Genomic DNA, 22,375 nt, shown 5'->3' with positions numbered 1-22,375 from the left:
TTTTTATCTACACCCATACTGATTCTACTTCCTGATCTTCCGAGTCAAAGATCCTTTCTTACTACTGCCCTTATGTCATCCTTTATTATCAGGGCTACTCCCCTGCTTTTCCATTCTGCTTGTCTTTTCGAAACACGCAAGTACTTCAGTGGTTGCTGCCAAATAAAAGAAAGAAAAACGTGTATTTATATAGTGCCTATCACAACATCCCTACCGGCACCTGGGAATCCCTGACCCAAGATCGCCCTAAGTGGAGGAAGAGCATACGGGAGGGCGTTGAGCACCTCGAGTCTCGTCGTCGAGAGCATGCAGAAATCAAGCGCAGACAGCGGAAGGAGCATGTGGCAAACCAGTCCCACCCACCCCTTTCCTTCAACAACTTTCTGTCCCACCTGTGACATAGACTCTAATTCCCGTATTGGATTGTACAGTCACCTGAGAACTCACTTTTAGAGTGGAAGCAAGTCTTCCTCGATTTCGAGGGACTGCCTATGATGATGATCTCAACATCAGGACTTCCCAAAGAGCTTTACAACCAATTAAGTAGTTTAGAAGTGTCGTCACTGTTGTAATGTAGGAAACATGGCAGCCAATTTGCATATAGCAAGGTTCCACAAATAGCAATGAGGTAAATAACCATGCCATCTGTTTCCGTGATGTTGATTGAGGGATAAATATTGGGCAGGACACTGGGGAAAGCTCCCCCTCTCCTCTTCAAATAGTGGCATGGGTGTGTGGGTGAGGGCAAGTATATAAAAATGCTGTTAGTGAAATCTTGGTTGTTGACTTCTGAATAATGAAAATCCTTGGTAGTTTACCTGGATAAAATGAGAATGTACCATACAAACTGAGCTTCATTATACATTACATGCAGTGACTCAAATGTGTTAGCCCACTGTACTTTTATTTAAAACTTTTGAGTTTCTCAGTTTATATTTTTAGTTGATGCGATTGAGTTTGATTGGAAGTGGATTACGTTTTTACTTTAAAGATGTACTTTAGCATTGCAAATTATCACTGCTTGTACTAATGATTTCTTCTTCATTTTTCTTTCATTCCTCCTGCTTTTTTTGCTTCCCCTATTTCCCATTTTTCCTTTTCCTGACACACACCGTTCTCTCCGCACCTTCGCTATGAATTTCTTCGCTTACTATAGCTGCCCTTGCCTTTTCTCTTGCAGCGACAGCCCAAGCACCACGGATCATTACAGGGCCCACGTCGGTTCTACCACCAGCTGCCTTGCGAGCCCCGACACCAGCTGGTCCAACTATTATGCCTTTAATTAGGCAAATTCAAACAGCAACAGTCATGCCTAACGGATCCCCTCATCCAAATGCATTAGTGCCTCCTGCACCTGAAGCTGGTCTAATCTATACTCCTTACGACTATCCTTACACACTGGGACCAGCTACTTCCATCCTGGAGTATCCCATTGAGCCGAATGGAGTTTTAGGTAAGGAGCCTTTTCAAGCGTGACTGTTCCACATCATGTTTAACATCCTGGCTCACTGTTTGAGCCTGTTCAGGCTCATTTCATTTTACTGAAACTGGACTTTTAATTGATCACGATGTACAAGCCTATTTGAATTAACCATTTGAAATGACAGTGTAGTCACTGATGAGGATAGTGTGTACTTCACAGCATTATCTGCAATTTCATAATGCATTTCATCATAACTCTGGAATAAAATGCTAGTATCAGTAATAGTGACCATGTATAACTACTGGATTGTCATAAAAACTGTTCTGGTTCTAATGTCCTTTTCGGGAAGGAAATCCGCCATCCTTATCCTGTCTGGCCTATATCTGACTCCAGATCCACAGCAATGTGGTTGACTCTCAACAGCCCTCTGAAATGGCCGTAAGGACAATTAAGGATGGGCAATAAATGCCTCGCCAGTGATGCCTGCATGCCGTGAATGAATACAAATAAAATTAAGCTTCTGTTAAAAGTAAAACAGATCAGTTATAGAGTTCACTCACTTATTATCTGTGCATGGAGTTATGAGTCCTAAGCACATTCTTAATTAAAACAGAAAATATTACAGCAACGACACTTTCTCTCTACAGCTGATTTATTCCAACAGGCTTTCATGCCATTAGTTGTTCATACTGAATAAGGTATATAAAAATATATTATATGTGTGGACGGCCTTTCAAAAGCACTGGTTGGATAGGCCAGAGACCCAGTCTTTAAACGACATGGTCATGTTTGTTCACTTGGTTTTGTAGAGCCAAGCCCTCACAAGATAGTTGTGTGCATCAGCCCATGTGGAATTTCTTTTCACTGCTTCAGCCTTGGAATTGCAAATAAGTGGCAAGCGACAAATATGCTGAAACATGCTAGAAATAAAAATAGCTGCAATCAGTTTTTCAAGGAAGGCAAGTTTTTGAAAAGTTACCACTGTAGGTATGATTAGTTGAAGATCCCTTTGGTTAGCTGATGATGAAGCCTGCTTTGAAAGTGTGTGTGTTTCAGCCTTGCCTACAATACCGCCACCCACATATACCTACCCCATATTCTACCATAGAATTTGACATTTTAATCTAAAAATGTACTTGGGAACAAAAATTGTTTCACAGTTGATGTTTTGGATAGAAGATTAATAAGGTAGATAGAAGTAAACTATTTCCTCTGGTGGGAGAGTTGAGAACAATTAGAGCCAGGCCTTTCAGGTATGATGTCAGGAAGCATTTCTTCACACAAAGGGTAGTGGAAACCTGGAACTCGCTCTCCAAAATGTTGTTGAGGCTGGGGGATCAAGTGAAAATGTCAAAACTGAGACTGAAATTTTTGTTAGGCAAGGCGATTAAGGGTTACAGAACCAAGGCGGGTAGATGGAGTTAAGATAAACATCAGCTATGATCTAATTGAATGGCAGAACAACCTTAAGGGACTGAATGGCCTACTCCTGTTCTTACGTTCCTCACTGATTGCACTGTAATGACATTTGTGATGTTACTGAGATGCAGTCCACACAATGATGCATCAAACATTTTATGGTAATGGATAAATGGTGCAATTTAAATTTCTGATGTATTTTTTTCTCACAGTATTAGAAAATCACTTCCATTAGGTTTGCCTAGTAGCAGAGGAAGAGCATTTTCTGTTTATATGTAAAGAGTTGACATAATATCTTCTTTTCTGTAAAAGGCATCCATTTAGCTGCACATACAACCATTTCTGCTATGGGATAAAGCCAAAAGGCTATTTTATCAACAAGAAAATTGCTGAAAAAGTGGATTTCTGCATCAGAGTGGGCAGATGAATAACATATTCTGCACCAGCCAAGCAACTGAATACACACAATATGCCAGCATTTCACAGAGACATTCTCGGTGTGTACAAATGCGAGATTTGTTTTTGGACCCTTAAGAAGATAAAAAATGTCCTCATCTCAATTGACTTTAAGGAGCTCTGAATGCTTAGGATAGACACTGATTTGAGAAGCTCACAATTACTTATTTAATATTTGCATCTGAGATTTGGCTATTTTGAGCCTTGCCTATAATATGGCTAACAGAGCAGGTGGAAAAATGTATTTCATATTTTGCTGTTCCATATGTAGTTTTTAGATCTTTTATTGGAAACAAACACTTTTTTTTCAATTTATAGACCATATTTCTGACTGTTTCATGGGTGGTGCCATCTTGAAAATACCCATGACGCTTAGCACTGGACCCGTTACTTCTGGTATGTTCCTCCGTGCTCCCTGCACACATCACATAGTTATTAGCCACTGAGGGGCATTTATTCATGGCTAGCCCCATGTTGCTCTGTTTCATTGTTTAACTGCTGAGCTCTCAATATGATTATCTGTAATAATACATTATCCCTGTAAAGTAACCAAACGTGGCTTTATAGCATCCATTTTAAAATAAAAGAATAAGATGTATCTATTTCTTGCAAGAAAAATCTATTCCGTTTCACTATATGCCACTTTACTAACCCTCTCATATAAACTGTTGTGTTTATACTGTTTTAAAATATTGACTTTGTTTGCAAAATTCTGCGATTATAGGGTGAAACATAACCACCTGTAAAATTCCTGTTCAAAGGATTTATTGATGAATAACTGTTCTTTGCACCTAAAGTAGGCCCTCTCTAACATTCTTTGGGAGTAGGACACACCATGTTGTAATGATGGATGCATGGTGAGTTATGTATTATAGAGGGAGCCATACACATGTTATTATTTCAATGGTTTAATCTATTGAAGAAAGGTCCAATATGTTGCACAAATGCTTTGCAGTACAGAAAACATTTTCCTCAACATTTCATAACGATCTAAAAATGTCTGTATTTTGCAGACTGCAAAGGATGCTCATTCCTCACAGGGTTAAGCCAGTTGATGTGAAATCCTAAATATGCCCTTTAACATCTGAAAACAGTAACTACAAAAAAAGACAATTGTGATTTATTTATCTGGAAAAAGTTACATTTTAGGAAAGTCCTCAGTATGTTACTATTTTTAAAACTCAATAATTTGCTAACCATTTGGATTGCCGATTCACTTCAATGTGTCTCGTATTATTATTTTTCAGATATTTGTTAAACCATTGTTTAAAACTACAAATAGCTGTTTTCTGATGACTTTTAGTTTTTTATTCCCTTTAAATGATCAATCACAAAAAAAGAAATTAAACATGTGAATTTGAGGTAAATAGCTTAATTGTTTAATATGAGCATTACTGTTGTATAGTGAAGGTATAAATCTTTTATTTAGAAACAAGACACTTTTAAGAGCTGTAAGAAAGTTACAAGTCATATTGTTGTGTAGAATAGGTGCATGATTTAAACATACTGCTGTGGCTGACAAGAAATATGGTCTATAATAAAGGTAAAGTACTCTGCAAACCTCTTATTTGTTATACTAGAACTCATATTAAACAAACATACAAAATATAGCATATAATTAGCTAAGTAGTTCAGAATGATGTACAGTTGCTTCACTCAGCATAATCAACACAGGATTGCAAATATCTTGGTAGACGACATGTATCTTCCAGTGAAGCTATTTTCTTTATCATTCAAGGAGCCCTTACGTAGATTTCTGAAAAATTCTTTCTTCCAGCCCCATGATCTAGTGGGAGTGGTAGCTGGAGGCATTAAAAGAAAATTAGGGAGCAAAACAGAATCGGAAAAAATCAACCTTTTTACTTATTTACATTTTCTCCCCTCCCTACTGCTGACACGTGTCACCATAGTTTCCAACCACGCCGATTCTTCATGTACCAGCTTTGACAGTGGGTGTTGGCAGGCTGTTTGATCATGGGAGTGGGTACATCAGAGCTAAGCTCTTTTTCCCCTTCACACTCCAGGAGCATTGAAGCTAACTGTAGGGTCCATACTCCTCTCTCTACTGAACACAGCTAACTCAGCATAGACCAGGACTCAAACCTGGGATCTTCTGGTCAGGTTGGCTCAGTTGCAAGTAACCTTTTTAAAGTGAGCCATCAGGAGAGTTAAGTTCGACAAAGTTTAATATTAAAAAAGTATGGGCTGGATTCTCCGCTCCTGTTCGCTTCTGTTTTCGCCTCGGAGGGGCGGCAATGGCGGCGGTGAGTTCTTCTGGGCAGGCAGCCAGCTTCCAGCGCCCCACCGGGGTCTTTGGGGCCGGTTTCGGCGGGACGCGGAGCATTACTGCCCGGAAGGGCCGAGCCAGTGTGAAATGTCCCTGGTTGCAACATCGGCTCGATTTTTGCCTCCCGCCTGACCGTAGCATTGCGTAGAGTGCCCTGCTGGGACTGCCTGTGAAAATGGGAGGTCCCACCTGTAGCGGCTGCAGTGGGGTAAGTAATGTCCGCCTCACGTAAGTATGATTGTTTTTTCTTTTAATTTTGTTGCAATTTATGTTGTGGTGGCCTGGGCTATGTAATGAGAGTGTTTTTGGTGGGGTTTTTTCACCCCATGCCTCGAGCACTCCCAGACCAGCTGTTTATTAGTTCTGGATTTTCCCATGCTCAGCCGGCCTAGCGCCCTAAGGGAGGTGTGCAACGCCTTCCTTAGTGCTCTGCCCCACACTCAGGGCCCAACTGCCTAATTTTGCTGACTGAGGCGCAAACTTTTTCCAGACATTAATGCCCGAAATTTTAAAAGCCGAAAATACAGCCCTATATATTTTAAGCAAATATATTGGTAGGAGTGTGTTATGGACTGTGTGAATTTTAAGAGATTTTAATGACTCCCCTAAAATTTAGTTCCAGGGATCTTTTTTAATTATTCATTCTCAGGATATGGACATTGCTGGCAAGGCCAGCATTATTGCCCATCCCTAGTTGCCCTGAGAAGGTGTTGGTGGACACCAACTTAGTAGTGATACCACTGAGTGGCTTGCAAGGCACCTTCGGAGGGCAGTTAAGAGTCAATCACGCTGGTGTGGGACTGCAGTCATACTGTTGCCAGACCAGGTGAGGATGGCTGGTTTCTTCCCATAAAGACCATTAGTGAACCAGTTGTTTTTTTATGTCAATCCGAAAGCTGCTTGGTCATATTTTTTACTGATGCCAGCTTTTGGTTTCCAGATTTAAAAAAAAAATTTATTCAAATTCCCAAGCTGCCATCGTGGGATTTGAACACACATTCTCTGTATCATTAGTCCAGGCCTCTGGATTACTAGTCCTTTTCCAATTCTTTCATTGTGTTGCAGTTTTATAACACACTCTCAGGTTTATTCTTTATACATTCTACATAAGAACATAAGAATTAGAAACAGGAGTAGGCCATCTAGCCCCTCGAGCGTGCTCCGCCATTCAACAAGATCATGGCTAATCTGGCCGTGGACTCAGCTCCACTTACCCGCCCGCTCTCCATAACCCTTAATTCCCTTATTGGTTAAAAATCTATCTATCTGTGACTTGAATATATTCAATGAGTAGCCTCAATTGCTTCTTTGGGCAGAGAATTCCACAGATTCACAACCCTCTGGGAGAAGAAATTCCTTCTCAACTCGGTTTTAAATTGGCTCCCCTGTATTTTGAGGCTGTGCCCCCTAGTTCTCGTCTCCCCAACCAATGGAAACAACCTCTCTGCCTCTATCTTGTCTATCCCTTTCATTATTTTAAATGTTTCTATAAGATCACCCCTCATCCTTCTGAACTCCAACGAGTAAAGACCCAGTCTACTCAATTTATCATCATAAGGTAACCCCCTCATCTCCGGAATCAGCCTAGTGAATCGTCTCTGTATCCCCTCCAAAGCTAGTATATCCTTCCTTAAGTAAGGTTACCAAAACTGCACGCAGTACTCCAGGTGCGGCCTCACCAATACCCTGTACAGTGGCAGCAGGACCTCCCTGCTTTTGTACTCCACCCCTCTCGCAATGAAGGCCAACATTCCATTCGCCTTCCTGATTACCTGCTGCACCTGCAAACTAACTTTTTGGGATTCATGCACAAGGACCCCTAGGTCCCTCTGCACCGCAGCATGTTGTAATTTCTCCCCATTCAAATAATACTCCCTTTTACTGTTTTTTTTTTCCCCAAGGTGGATGACCTCACACTTTCCGACATTGTATTGCATCTGCCAAACCTTAGCTCATTCGCTTGACCTATCTAAATCTCTTTGCAGCCTCTCTGTGTCCTCTGCACAACCCGCTTTCCCACTAATCTTTGTATCATCTGCAAATTTTGTTACACTACACTCTGTCCCCTCTTCCAGGTCATCTATGCATATTGTAAACAGTTGTGGTCCCAGCACCGATCCCTGTGGCACACCACTAACCACCGATTTCTAACCCGAAAAGAACCCATTTATCCCGACTCTCTGCTTTCTGTTAGCCAGCCAATTCTCTATCCATGCTAATACATTTCCACTGACCCCGCGTACCTTTATCTTCTGCAGTAACCTTTTGTGTGGCACCTTATCGAATGCCTTTTGGAAATCTAAATACACCACATCCATCAGTACACCTCTAGCCACCATGCTTGTTATATTCTCAAAGAATTCCAGTAAATTAGTTAAACATGATTTCCCCTTCATGAATCCATGCTGCGTATGCTTGATTGCAATATTCCTATCTAGATGTCCCGCTATTTCTTCCTTAATGATGGCTTCAAGCATTTTCCCCACTACAGATGTTAAACTAACTGGCCTATAGTTACCTGCCTTTTGTCTGCCCCCTTTTTTAAACAGAGGCGTTACATTAGCTTCTTTCCAATCCGATGGTATCTCCCCAGAGTCCAGAGAATTTTGGTATATTATAACGAATGCATCTGCTATAACTTCCGCCATCTCTTTTAATACCCTGGGATGCATTTCATCAGGACAGGGGACACGTCTACCTTCAGTCCCATTAGCCTATCCAGCACTACCTACCTAGTGATAGTGATTGTCTCCAGGTCCTCCCTTCCCACATTCCTGTGACCAGCAATTTCTGGCATGGTTTCTGTGTCTTCCACTATGAAGACCGAAGCAAAATAATTGTTTAAGGTTTCAGCCATTTCCATATTGCCCATTATTAAATCCCCCTTCTTATCTTCTAAGGGACCAACATTTGCTTTAGTCACTCTTTTCCGTTTTATATATCGGTAAAAGCTTTTACTATCCGTTTTTATGTTTTGCGCAAGTTTACCTTCGTAATCTATCTTTCCTTTCTTTATTGCTTTCTTAGTCATTCTTTGCTGTCGTTTAAAATGTTCCCAATCTTCTATTTTCCCACTAACCTTGGCCACCTTATACGCATTGGTTTTTAATTTGATACTCTCCTTAATTTCCTTAGTTATCCACGGCTGGTTATCCCTTCTCTTACCGCCCTTCTTTTTCATTGGAATATATTTTTGTTGAGCACTATGAAAGAGCTCCTTAAAAGTCCTCCACTGTTCCTCAATTGTGCCACCGTTTAGTCTGTGTTTCCAGTCTACTTTCGCCAACTCTGCCCTCATCCCACTGTAGTCCACTTTGTTTAAGCATAGTACGCTCGTTTGAGACACTACTTCCTCACCCTCAATCTGTATTACAAATTCAACCATACTGTGATCACTCATTCCTAGAGGATCTTTTACTTGGAGATCTTTTATTATTCCTGTCTCATTACACAGGGCCAGATCTAAGATAGCTTGCTCCCTTGTAGGTTCTGTAACATACTGTTCTAAGAAACAATCCCGTATGCATTCTATGAATTCCTCCTCAAGGCTACCCCGTGTGATTTGATTTGACCAATCGATATGTAGGTTAAAATCCCCCATGATTACTGCCATTCCTTTTTCACATGCCTCCATTATTCCCTTGATTATTGCCCTCCCCACCATGAAGTTATTATTTGGGGTCCTATAAACTACGCCCACCAGTGACTTTTTCCCCTTACTATCTCCAATCTCCACCCACAATGATTCAACATTTTGTTCATTAGAGCCAATATCGTCTCTCACAACTGCCCTGATATCATCCTTTATTAACAGAGCTACCCCACCTCCTTTCCCTTCTTGTCTATCTTTCCGAATCGTCAGATACCCCTGTATGTTTAATTTCCAGTCTTGGCCACCCTGCAACCACGTTTCTGTAATGGCCACCAAATCATACCCATTCTGAGCCAGACCGAGTTGTGCTAACTGCCCACACCCAATATTAAGAATTAAATGGGGGGTGGGGGGGAGGAAATGCGATCGGAGGTTTCCTTTGGACGAACGCCTCCGACCGGAAAAAAAACTACGAAAATACCTGGTGGTCCCAGAGGAACGTAGAAGGCCTTCATTTGCTGGGCAGGGTTACGGGAACATGTCCTCCAGATATGTATTCGTATCCTGGAATCACGTGGGTCTCAACCAGCAATCACTGTGGAGTATTCTCATTGATAATAATGGGAGATCTGGCTTCACAACACAATGAATTAAAAAAACACCTCACATATTTTTAAAATTAATTGAAATTGAATTTGATTACAAAATATATTTTTGAACTTTTCTTTGTTTTAATAGGATTAACAATAAACTTACCTTAATGGACAGCGTTTTTAATATAAAAATGTGATTAAATTTAATTTTTCTATGTTTTAAAACTGTTACGCTGGTAAAAGTAGACTATACGCCTGCTTTTACCAGGAGTAAGAGTTTGAAGGACATTCGTCGGGCATAGCCCAACTCCTGCCCTGCGGATGTCCTTCTCCTGCAGATAAGTTGGATCTGTCAAAAGAAATGCCGAGAACTGGCATTTGCGAGGCCTCGCCGGGTGCGTGTGCACATTGTACGCACTCGGAGATGCCAGAATTTTGGGTCCAATATTATATTTGGTATGTTTTAAACCTTTGAAATAATTTGACTTTTATAGCATTGCTGCTGTATAAGCAGATATAGAAAGAAAGACGCACATATATGTCTGTATAGGTGACTTTGGCCCCAGGAGTTTATTTTTCAGCAGTGGAAGACAGCTTATTGATTTAGTCAAATGCTTTAATTCTGTCTGAGGAGACTGAGACATCAACATTCTTCTTTATCAATATCTGTTCACAAGACACACAACCAAAAAAAATCCATTGTCTATATCAAAGGACAAGGCATCTTGGCACGCTTTTGGTTATTGAAGTGTTTCTCAAGAATTATTTCAAATCCACCAGCAATTGAGCTAATATCCTGCCCACATTGAAATCCTGCTTCCAGTCACTTTCAACTATTTTAGCAGCTGCTCTAAATGAATATTTCCCGATTTTTCAAATTCCCTTTATTTTGATCGAAGTACTCAATTATGTGCCCGATATGAACTGAATAACAAAAACCATTCTGACAACATCGCCTGCCTTTATGGTCATCACTGATGTGTTGCAAATTGCCAGTTAAGTTTGGACAATACAAGAGGACCCCATTTATAACAATGTTGCAAAGTAGAGTGCAGCCTAATAAAGGGAACTTCCTTTTTTCAATGTGGGCTTTCTACTGGTGAGATAACCATTAACGTGCACCTTGTATCAGAAGACTGCTTCACTTCGGAGCATTGTATAAAGGGGATCTATTGAGCACCTTTAAATAAAATGTATTGTGACTGTCATGTACATTAAGTCTGCTATCGGTGTTGTGATGGTGTGTTGTCGATAGATGTTCTTATTGGCTGAGTGCTTAAGTCTCTTGTGCTTTTCTACTTTTTAATAGGTTATTTTTTTACTTTTGCTATTCATCAATCACTACGCAAAAACCTTTCTCTCGAGTATTATTCTTTCATTTTCCGTACCGCTCAAAAATCTACACATATGTCCACATAGGTGACTTTGGCTCCAGGAGTTTATTTTTCAGCAGTGGAAGACAGCTTATGTATATCGTCAAAAACTCTAGCCTAAAGAATAGTTACTCATCAACTCCACTTCAAACCTCAAAGTAACATTTATTTCATAACATACTTGCACACTTGCCTTTAAACATGGCAGCGACAATTTCCCCTTCCCAGGAACAGCACAGAGACACTTTTCCAGGCTTGAGAACATCCTAGGCACCAGGTACCCTTGCAAGCATCCATATAAAATTTACATTGAATTTCTACATCACTAACCAAAGGACAACACAAGAATTGGCAAGTGGCCATCCCAAACATGTACTTCGGCTGGGGCCTGGGGCCGAAATTGCCCACTTCCAATAAGGCCTCTGGCCGCCTAAAAGCAGCAGCCACGGGGTGGCGTGGAATGGCCGCCGAGTCTCTGTGGAGGGGCCGCCATTTTGGAAATTGTCTTTCCTGAGTTTTGGAGCGGTGTCCGGGACCGCTCCACCTGTTTTCCCGCCGAAGGGCAAAACTGAAGGGGAGAGACATTGTGACGTGCCAGTTGACTGACGGCCTCGACTACTCCGCCCCTCGCCCACTTCCACCCCACTAGTGATGGCCACTCCGCCATGCCCCCCCCCCCCACTTCCGCCCCTATGATGAGGCCACTTCCACCCCACTCAGGAAAAATCCCCCAAGTGCTGAATTTCGATGGTTAGGCCGTCCATGCATTGGGGCGGCCTGAACACATCGAAAACGGTAGGTGGGCAATTTCAGCCCCCCTTTATCTGTCTTAAGTTTATTTGCCATTTTAGCAGAAGCATTCTGGAATGATATGGCCATTTTCTTTCACCAGTGCATCTGCAGGAATCTGTCAGCTGGAGTTCATTTTTTTGCTTCGTGCTATATTGTTCTACAGTTTCCAGGGACATTGCCCAGGACATTGTCCAGGATTTTGACCCAGCGACGATGAAGGAACGGCGATATATTTCCAAGTCAGGGTGGTGTGTAATTTCAAGGGAAACTTGGAGGTGATGGTGTTCCCATGCCTTAGTCCTTGTAGGTGGATAACGGACGATATCACTGTGGTGACTCTTTTGCAGTTTGGACTCATTCCAACACCCTTTTCTCATGTAATCGGCGTCACAACAGTTTCTCGACATCAATTATCTTTTATGAACTGAACTTTGCGCCTGCAGCATCGACTTAGCATTTCTCAAGTACAACAATTAACGTTAATCTCACTAATTTGTTTAACGGGGAATACATAGAATGCCCACTACATCTTCTGTCAATTAGTGCAACAGAACACTTGGCCATTTTGTGCAGCATAAACTTTATTTACAAATAAAATGAGTCACAGAATGAATAATAGGAGTAACATATTACACAGGCCCATAGTTCTTCCAGCTTCTCTATGCACTTCTTGACAAGACATTTGTAAGCACCCATCGGCTTATGGATCCCTGTTCACCTTTGTCCATGATGGCGCAATGAGCAGAAACTGAAGACCATGAGAAGATTTGTGTACTTTCGGATCGTTTCCTTTTTGATTAAGTTCTTTGGAGATGCAATCTGCCACTTTGACCTTCAAACTTTGTCCCGTGGCACACACACATATCTTGCATCAATAATTAGTCAAGTTAAAGGCCAACTTTGAAAGAGAAAAATTATATTTTATGTACTCATTTTGTTGAAACACTTGTTGCTGACTACCGAACTAACATTTAAAATACCCCTTTCCTTCAAAGGCATCCTTCAATGTGAACAATTCTTGATCAAAAATCTTCACCTGCAAAGTCCTGGTGAAACCATCTCCAAACAGCCATTTCAGTTTTCAATTCAGTGCTTTGAAACGATTATAAACCCGGACTGCCACCATATATTGTGTGTGTGTGTGCACATTCATATATGTGTTTGTTTATGTATGTATATGTATCTTCTATCTATATATGCCTAAAAGGACAAATATCTTATTGTCATAGTTGCTACATGCCCATTCTTGCTCTGCATCACACTATTGATTTAAAACATCTGCAAATAGAGTAAAATCTTGTCAGTGTCCACTTTAAGCAGGGTGTGTTTGAGAAACACATTCTGTCAGATAATCCCAGAAACTGGAGAACACCCTAGGGTTCCTATGTCATCCAAGATTAACTCTGAGGACTGGGCATTTCTATACAAAAACAAAAACTCTAACCTTACAATGTTGAGTTTGGCAGTCTTTCATCACACCTATCCCAGAAATGTCTATGGTTCCCTTTAAACTTTTTGTTTTGCCTTTAATGTCCTGTGTGAGTGATTTCCAGAAACTGTTTCTCTAGATGATGTTGGAAAACCTTTATACAATGTTTTGAAAGCTGCAAAGAACATCTGGTACTCAAAGGGTTAATATGACAATTGCCCGACATTTTTCTTAATAAAGCATAAGAACAGGCTACAGACTAATTCTAATTCCCTTCTTTATCTTTAGGTATGGCTTTCCCAACGAAAGGCTAAGAATTCAAGGACCATGTTACTGAACCCTCATCAGATCTGAACTTTAACAAATGCTTAGTTTCACAGCAGCCATGGACAAAATGAGCCCAACCCGACTGTCAGTGAAATACTAGCATTGTGTGTGTGCGCGTGCGCGTGCGCGTGCGCGCACGCATTTGGACACCAATTGGGTCAATTAGTTATAATTCTGGCCTAGTGTTCTTTTTAGCATTTCGTCACATCTATCCCAGAGGAACCACATGTAGAGTATTTCATTGCCTGCTTGGTGTAGGGTTCATCCAATACTATGTTTGCTTTACAAATCACCTAATTCATTGCAAATTGTAGCTAGCGGCTTCTGAGCTAAGCGTGCATTTTGTAGGTCAAGGCAATTGCTGCAGAACTTTTAAAATCTGTAGAGGTTTTATTTTTAAAAAATTGATCTCAATATTGATTCAGTGTTATGATGAATTAAAACTTGTTCCTCTGCAAGAAGCGCTCCACTGATTATGTAACTAGTAAAACTTAATTGCGCTTGGGTCTAATTGAATTATCTCATATCATACAGTGGGATTTTTAACAAATGGATAATGACAATGGGATAAGACTATGTCTTTTGAAACAAAATGCAATATTAACATGCACAGTTGAACTCTATTTAGTAATTTCTGCGTAAAAAGTTCAAGTTATAAAGGTGCTGTGCCTTAACCTGTTTTTTGACTGATAACTTGTAGTAATTTCTAATGTAAACCCATCTTTGATCTGCTGTTGAAATGCTAATGAAATGTTAACCAATCACTTCTTAGGAAATTCCTCTAACCATGTGTTGGAAATGTTGCAATTTAACTAGGTGCAGTGGCTACTAAAGTTCGAAGGCACGATATGCGGGTCCATCCTTACCAAAGGATTGTGACCGCAGACCGAGGTTAGTTTAGTTCTGGAGTTCTTGTTTTTTGTTAAACATGTTGACTGAAAAGGGTGCTGCTTTGCAACATCACATCAGGTGGAGTTGACCAATGGTCTCATTTCTGAGGACCAGTTATGTCTGTTTCTTCAGCCAAATACCACTGTGCCCAACAACTCTTAAGATTTTTGTTGCAAAGCTTTGTGAGAACTTTTGAATGCAAGTTCTTTACATTAGATGGGGGAGACGGAAAGGTATATTCGGCTGGAGAAAGAGAATATTCGTGTTCCTGTTCCCTGCCTGGTAAAATTGATGAACATTGAGGTGCATGTTCTGTCAATGTGTTTTTAATATTAGGGGAGGGAGGGGAAATGCATTCATTTATTTAAAAATTAGTCTCAAATCCAAAAAGGTTTTTTAAAACTATACTTCTGAAAGGACCAATTTCCTTGAAGAAAGGAAGTCCTAATTGTGCCTTTATAATCTTCAGTGGAATGTTACACATGAAAGTGAATTTTATACAATACTGTACCTGATTTTTATTGATGCTTGTTGAGGGGTCCATACACTTTTTTAATCTGCATTGGACCTATTAAACTTATAAGGTAGGGTTAGCAATTTCTGAGTACGACTTGTTTTGTTTTCTTTCCCCCAGTAGTTTACACAACAGGTCTTAACAGGAAACTGAATGTTCATTTTCCCAGCCTAACTGTTGCCATAGTTATGTGCCCTTAGACCTACAAGTGGAAAAACATAGTTAGTTTGAAATATTTAATGTACTTTAGACTCATTAACACACCATGAATTTTGACAGTTGAGATTCTTATTATCTAATTAATTTTCAAAGATATCATTGCATCCAACCTATGGCAATATAAACTTTCAGAAGTTAAAATTTCAGTCTAAATTTAATAAAAAGATAGACGGATAACATGGTTAAATATCAATTTTTATTCTTCTCTACATTTTTGCTGTTAACAGCTGGAAATGCATCCCACGCCCGCTTTCCCATGGACGCTTTGTTTTCCATGTCCATTTTGTCACGTATCCAAATTGTTTTCATTATCGTCTGGTTAATCAATTTTTTATGGAGAAATGTACTATATTTTAAGCGCACTTTACATTTTATGTAAAATTATGTCTAATGGGGAGAAGAAGGAAGAACAGTGGTGTGGAAAAACCTAGTACAATGTAGAACTAGAACCTGCCACAAACAAAATAAAGGCCAGCTTTCTCTCGCGTGCCTTGTTCCAGTGCTTTGATGCCCCACTGTCATCTGTAGCACTAAGTAGTCACATTCAGGTGATAATCTAACATCTACATGCTGTGTTGGAAGCCTAAATTACTGCTTGGTATTCGATCATTAATTTTGGACCTTAATTTATTCAAGAGCAGTTGCTGGTTAAAGCCAGTGTCTACCAACTGGGTCTAAGGGACATCTATATTCAAAATATTGGCTTCTACAGGCTGTTTTAATTACTGCTGTTGTTGTGTTATTTAGATAGATGGTTCTCTTTCTTTGCATAGGATTAAGTGTTTCTTAAGCATGCATTTTACAACAGTAAAAAGTATTTTCCAGTTGATTTAGCTAAGCATTTAGGATTGGTGATGGGTTAATGAGTGCATATTTCCTTACTGCTAAGAACCTGCAGTGTAACTTTACAGAATTGTATTTGGTACAGGTAACAAGATAGACAGACCGACTGAAGTAATTGGAATAAACTCCACATTGTGTTGCACGGTTACTGAACCTGTGTGTACTGTTGAAAGCCTTGGACTGAGCAGAGGATCTGTAGCAGGTGTATTGGTTGATTAAAGAGATTATAGCCATTTTGTTGGCCCTTATCGGCTGTATATTTTAAAAGACAAAATCATATATATGTGCTTAGTTTTCTGTGAGCATATTGTGGCCTTTTTTTTTTAAATCCTCACAAATTTTTAGCAACGTAAAATATTACTAATGCAAAGGATTTTTTTTTAAATCCTTTTTTTAAAAAAAAAGAAAAGTACTAGTAGTAGGTGAGTCCTAGAATGTAAAAATGATTGCCTGGACATCAGTCCTTTCTTCATTTTTAACAGGTACATTGAGAGAATTGTCATCACAGTATTAAATATTATAACATCATGACCTCGGATGCTAAAGTATTTGGATATTGTTGGCTGGATCAGTGCCTGATTCCATGCAGTACAAATTCCTGGCCTTGCATTGGCTGTCGGTGGGTAATGCACTCCTATTTTAGCCCGCTAACATAACATGAGCAAATGTGCTGTTCTTCTATCCTGTGATTTAGTATTTTTTTCCCTAAGGAGGATGAGGTCCATAAATGAGAAGCCATGTCCATAACATGGTGAATGAATACAGCCTAATGTATAGGCCATCAAAAGGGATGCTGTTATTAAGCATTACACCGACCTTACCTTGCTGAAACGGCACAAATTTGACTTTGCACTGAATAATTTATTTCATTTCCTCTGTTTAAGTCTTGCGGCCAACAGTACAATATTTTGGAACCTCAGAATTTTGATACGTGTTAAGCTGTTGAACAAAAGTCTTATTTTACATTTAAGTGGACCAAGTTGGGTGGAGGGAAATAGGAGAACGAAAGAGAGAAAGAGAAACAGAACGGTTCCAGAACGCTGTGATTTATCATTTTCCACTTGAGAACTTTTGTTTTACTGTAATCATCTCCATTTTTAATTTTTTTTGCAAAGAAAATAGTATTACAGGTGGCTTCTTTTAAAAAAAAATATAAAAATATAAAGCAGGAATGTATATGAAAATGTCAGATTTTATTGTATTTGCAAAGTAATAGCATTGAAATTCAAAAAAGAGGGCTGTTTGTAGTTTAAAATGTGCATTATAGTGTTAAGTAGAAATTCATCTATTTTTGGATATATTTTAGGGCTTTATAAATGTAGACCTTTAAACGGCAGGACTTCTATTGTGTTTACATGCAAATGCATTTTATACAAGACTGTCCTATAAGTGTACAATAGTACTCTCAACTGGAATATGTTGGATAAAGTAAAATACTTGGCCTCTTCCAAGTTCCCATGATGTAGCCTACACTGCTAGTCATATAATTTAGAATTGCTTGTATTTTGAGGCCAAGAATTTCATATTGTTGTAAATAGAAGAATTGAAAGGCAATAAAATTTTATTGAACAACTTTGTTTTGCCCCATAGTTTGTTAAATTTGTCCTGTGAACTTTTTAAATCATTTCTACTTTATTAATAACCAGATAATCACATCCAGCATTAATAGTTGCTTTTTTGTGTGCTTGGGAGGACACTAATGCTTAATAGCAGTCGGGTATTGATAACTGCGTACTGACTGAGGAACACCAGACATTGCAGTGCAGATCCAAGCACCTTTCCTGACTCTCTTATAAAATCACTGTTTCTCGAGCTCTTCCATTGACTGCTACTAACCATTAGTCATTATTAGTTTTATTATTTTTCTGTTAACAAATTGTGGGAATGGGCTCCTTTTCATGCTTCGAATCATGATCCAGTACTGTCATGATTGAATGCATTCTGTAGATGGTGTCGATCAGTGCGTCAGAGTTACAGTGCTTGTTTTATTAATTGTGATTAGTTTTTCATGTTGTCATCCAGTCGTCACCAGCTGACACTAATCTCTTCTCTATCTTTTTTTCTTTTTTCTCTTTTTTGTTTCTAACCACCCAGCCGCCACCGGCAACTAACCTATGACCTTCTGACCTCTGAACTCTTCACCCAATGATGACCTGACTATGCCTGCCTGCTGATCAGTTAACTGGTGATCGCCTTTGCTTGTCTGTCTTCAGTGCAGCGAGCTGAGGCGCTGTCCGTTCGTCTTACTGCCTAACAATGAAAACAAAACAAAACAAAACACACAAATAACAAAATTATCCAATCTCAGTTTTTCTGGTTGGGTGAATCGTGAGGTCCTAGAACCTGCACTGAATAGTACTAAAGCAATAAAGTCCAATTCATCCCTCAGCACTGTTCATCAGTGATCATCATTTAGTGATCCTCCCTAATGAACGGTAAGAAGGCCTCACCTAAGAGACAGGAGATGGATGTCTATGAATAGCTATTAACAAAGGCAGTAACTGTGGGAGTTTGAAGAAAATTTTTTTCTCATGGTGAAGTCACAAGTTCCCTGAATGTATTTTGTTGTGATGATGCATCATGCATGAACCTTTGGTCAGTGATGTCATCGGTGAAGGGTTTTTGAATGAAGTTCAATGTTCAAAATTTGGCCAATTTTTTTTTTATCCATTTGTGCTCCTCAAGGGCACAGATGACAAGTCAAAGCCTTTCATGACCTCAACCAGCCAGTTCACAATTTTCCTAAATGAATGCTTGTGCCGTTAGAAAGAGCATTGAACAAGAACCGAAGGGCAATGCGAAGAGGACTGAATTAGTAATAATGTGTACCACGAACGCGTGTTTCCATCAGATGCTAAAATTCTTTTTGACAACAAGGTCCATGCATTATGTGTCACGATACTGGACAAATTGTTAAATCCTATTTTTCTTCCTTGTATAGATTTGTTTTCTCAAGGATGTAAAGCCATGCTTGCCTATTTACTATATACATGTAATGAAATTGTAGATAAGCATAGTGCATTGAACAGACCACAAAAAGAACAAAAAAGTAGATACTTTTACTATACAAGGGTGCTGGTAAGAAGAAATATATTTTTGACAATGTAGTCTTTTATACTTTCAAGTATTAAACAGAATCTGAACAAAGAGACCCTTTATTTCATTAAATGATTTCCTGGTAGTTGTGAACAAAGCAAAACAGGAGACCAAAACAGCCTCTTTTTTTTCTTTTTTTCCCTTTTTTTTCTGTCAAATTGTAAAGATTGGAAAATGTCTAAAGAAAGAAGTGCCTTATTTTATTCATGGTCATTTTGTCTGGCGTCTCATAAATCAGTCATCTTGCTGAATGCAAGGTCTCAAACGCATGCGAACTTAGCTGCCCAGTACGTACATGAAAGGATCCGCAAGTGAATAAAAATGAGCTGCCAGTTGTGTTGTCTGATTAGTGCCACGTCACTGAGCCCATGGCTTGCCACTTCTGTGACTGTGACATCGATTTGTACACTCCCCTGGTTTTATAGCGAATTGTTCAAAGCCATCACTCCCTGTGGATTGTCACATCTTAAAGAGGCAGTTTGCCTTTTGTTGTTATCCTTGGGGTGACTTAAGAATGAAAGAAACTGCAAGATAAACAGTAAAATCTATTTGGAGCATTCACTTGCACCTCAATCTGACTGTAAAATTTGACATTCGTGAATAATTTCCAAACTTTCTTGTCTTCAGCACGGTAGAATTAACCGCCCTTGAAAGAGACTGAGCCTGTTGTGCAGTTTGAACGATAGCCCAGGCAGATCAAAGAGGAAGACAGCTTTCCTGTCGGCAGTGTCAGGGAGTTTACACTACCAGTGACGGTTTAATTTTCTACCTGGAAGCAGCCTATTTTCATTCCGACCAGACACTAAAGCTCATCGAACTCTTCCTTCCCTTGTGCTCAGAGCAAGGGAGCCAGCAGCAAGCCTTTCAGAATTGAGTGTGGGTCAATGATATTCTTGACTTGTGGTTCAGTGGAACAGGATTTCAGTTCTGGAAGTTTTGTAAAAGGTTAACTCTAGATGTGTTGGTGGCAGGGACACAATCTAGAGCCTGTCCCTTCAATCGTGTTCTCCCTGAAAGAACAGCTTTAAAAGAAAATGGCTGCTATCTTGTGGCATGCTTGCCCAGTGGACATGTGTTAAATGACTCTGTGGGTGAAGGTAGATTTACTTTTTATCATAACCGTCTTTCCACTTACAAAGATTCTAGGTAGCTCTGCTACTGCCTCACTAGGGACTGACTTTGTGAAAAGAGGTGAGGGGAGAGCCGGGGAATATGTTGGACAGATTCGCAGTGGTAGCTAGAGTTTGTTACATTCAATAATTTCCATATCTCTCTTTTAAAATAGTTTGATAGGGATGCAACTCCACATTTTGTTATGCATTAGCCATCTCTTTCATCGTTGGAAGCTGCTTTGAATGTTGTGTACAGGTGCATTGATCATTTAAACTTGGCATTTAAGTACTCTGTCAGAAAACCAGCAGTATTGATGACTGTTACAATTTAGTTGACAAACGTCATACAATGTGTTACAACCTGATGGGGAACAATTTGGCTAAAGCATGTACCTGTAGTACTAAATGAAAAGGCTCTGTGTTCTCAATTAGTTTAGGTGCACACTTTAGCATTCAGACAACTCTTCTGAACTCATTAAAGAGGCATGTGGTACCACAATTCACTCTTAACTGCATAGTCAAACCTGCTCAGCCTCCTGTTAGTGCTAAACAGGAGTGTGCAATTTTTTTGTTAGCATGATTTTTACACTAGCATTTTAACCTTCTTGCTGTGGCCTAAACTGAGTGGTACTCTACCACATGTGGCGCAGAACTCCTCTGCTTACATAATATACGTCGGGTGATTGAACTGATGGCTCATTTATGTCCACTGAGGGATCCTTTTTAATTAAAAAAAAATGTACATCCTTCAAAGCTTCCAAGGGAAAGATCCTGCCCTTTTTCCAGCAGGAGAGAGACTGGTTTAAGAAGGGTTGCTATAAACACTTTGCATGGTAAAATCACTCAAATTTTTGTGTTCATTTTGCGGGGGCAAACAATGATTTACTATGCAACAAGTGAGAAACTACGAACACCTATCCAGCCAGCTTTAAATGTTGTGCCACCATCTTCGTCTTCCTGACTGATGATACTCGACTGACAGTTCCTCAATTATTTTAACATACACATTTTTTCATCACGTGCCATTTTTAACATTTCTGTTTGAGCAAAACTTGCGACACTCAAGTGGTGGAACGTGGGGGGAACTCAAAGTTGAAACACAGTTTTTTATTTTCCATTTTGGTAAACCCACAGAGCGAACAGCTGTTTGCTACTGGACTTTAGGGAGGGGGGAGGGAAGGAAAGTTTCAATGCATTTCTGAAAATTCAGTTGCTGCCATCGTAATTCCTGAACAAGTGTGACAACTTCATGAATCTGTGTATGCCCTTGACTTCAGTATTACTGCTGTTGAGGACTTTTCTCTCCATAGATATTCAAAGGTAGTTTGAAAAAAGAACCCTGTACTGTACCTTTTTTTGGCAGTATTATGTATTTCTACAGAGTGATTAGATGGGAGTGTCGCTTGTAGTCATATAGTTGGCATGTATGAGTCAGCTATTTGCAGAGCAGAAATAGATCCATGTTGTGTCTGTACCATAACCAACTTATTGCCTAAAGACATGTAAGATAATGTATTTACAGCCATTGTTACAAGTTTATAATGTATTTTTCTATAATCTTGTTTTTGTATGTTATATATAACATTCAAGAATTTTTTCCTGAAATTAAAAAAAAATATAGAACCCAACATTTTGATAACCAATCAATACCAATGGTTTTTGCAGTAGTTTATTAAAGTGTTGTCTCTTTGACTTTGTTAGCAACTTGATGACTTCATTAGACAAGTTGGTTTCCTGCTTTTTTTAACATGCTTGCATTTTTATTTCATTGATTCTTTGCTGTTTCTATTAACCCTTGCATTCTTTTAATAAATGTTATATCAAACTACTAACTCTGGACTAAGTCTGTTTAACCGCTTTTGTGTCATTTTCTAAAAAAAAGAACAACGATTAAAAAGCAGCGTGTAGTTTATCAGACTAATCCTGAGAAGAGTGACCACGCGCCAGTAGTACAGTGTAGCATCTTTAATCCTTGACCTGTTGATCAACATTCTCTGCGTACTTGCATT

The 22,375-nt window shown here is 39.5% G+C and overlaps 1 protein-coding gene across 7 annotated transcripts in view; it reads left to right on the top strand.

The window, feature by feature from the left end:
* LOC139273333 (KH domain-containing RNA-binding protein QKI) overlaps positions 1–22,154 on the top strand; it is a 635,187-nt gene extending 613,033 nt beyond the window's left edge. The window contains exons 6-9 of one of the 7 annotated variants that reach the window (XM_070890146.1): positions 1,181–1,453; positions 3,617–3,694; positions 14,508–14,582; positions 18,253–22,153. In XM_070890146.1, the coding sequence (XP_070746247.1) occupies positions 1,181–1,453; positions 3,617–3,694; positions 14,508–14,582; positions 18,253–18,269 (443 nt within the window). In that variant the 3' untranslated portion in view covers positions 18,270–22,153. The other 6 variants (XM_070890145.1, XM_070890149.1, XM_070890148.1 and 3 more) reach the window with 6 other exon arrangements.
* Positions 22,155–22,375: the final 221 nt, after the last annotated feature.

This window comes from Pristiophorus japonicus, chromosome 9 (genome assembly GCF_044704955.1).
Source record: "Pristiophorus japonicus isolate sPriJap1 chromosome 9, sPriJap1.hap1, whole genome shotgun sequence".
Taxonomy (NCBI): domain Eukaryota; kingdom Metazoa; phylum Chordata; class Chondrichthyes; family Pristiophoridae; genus Pristiophorus; species Pristiophorus japonicus.
The sequence above is the reverse complement of the archived record's forward strand: the minus strand, read 5'-3'. Positions and strand labels throughout refer to the sequence as shown.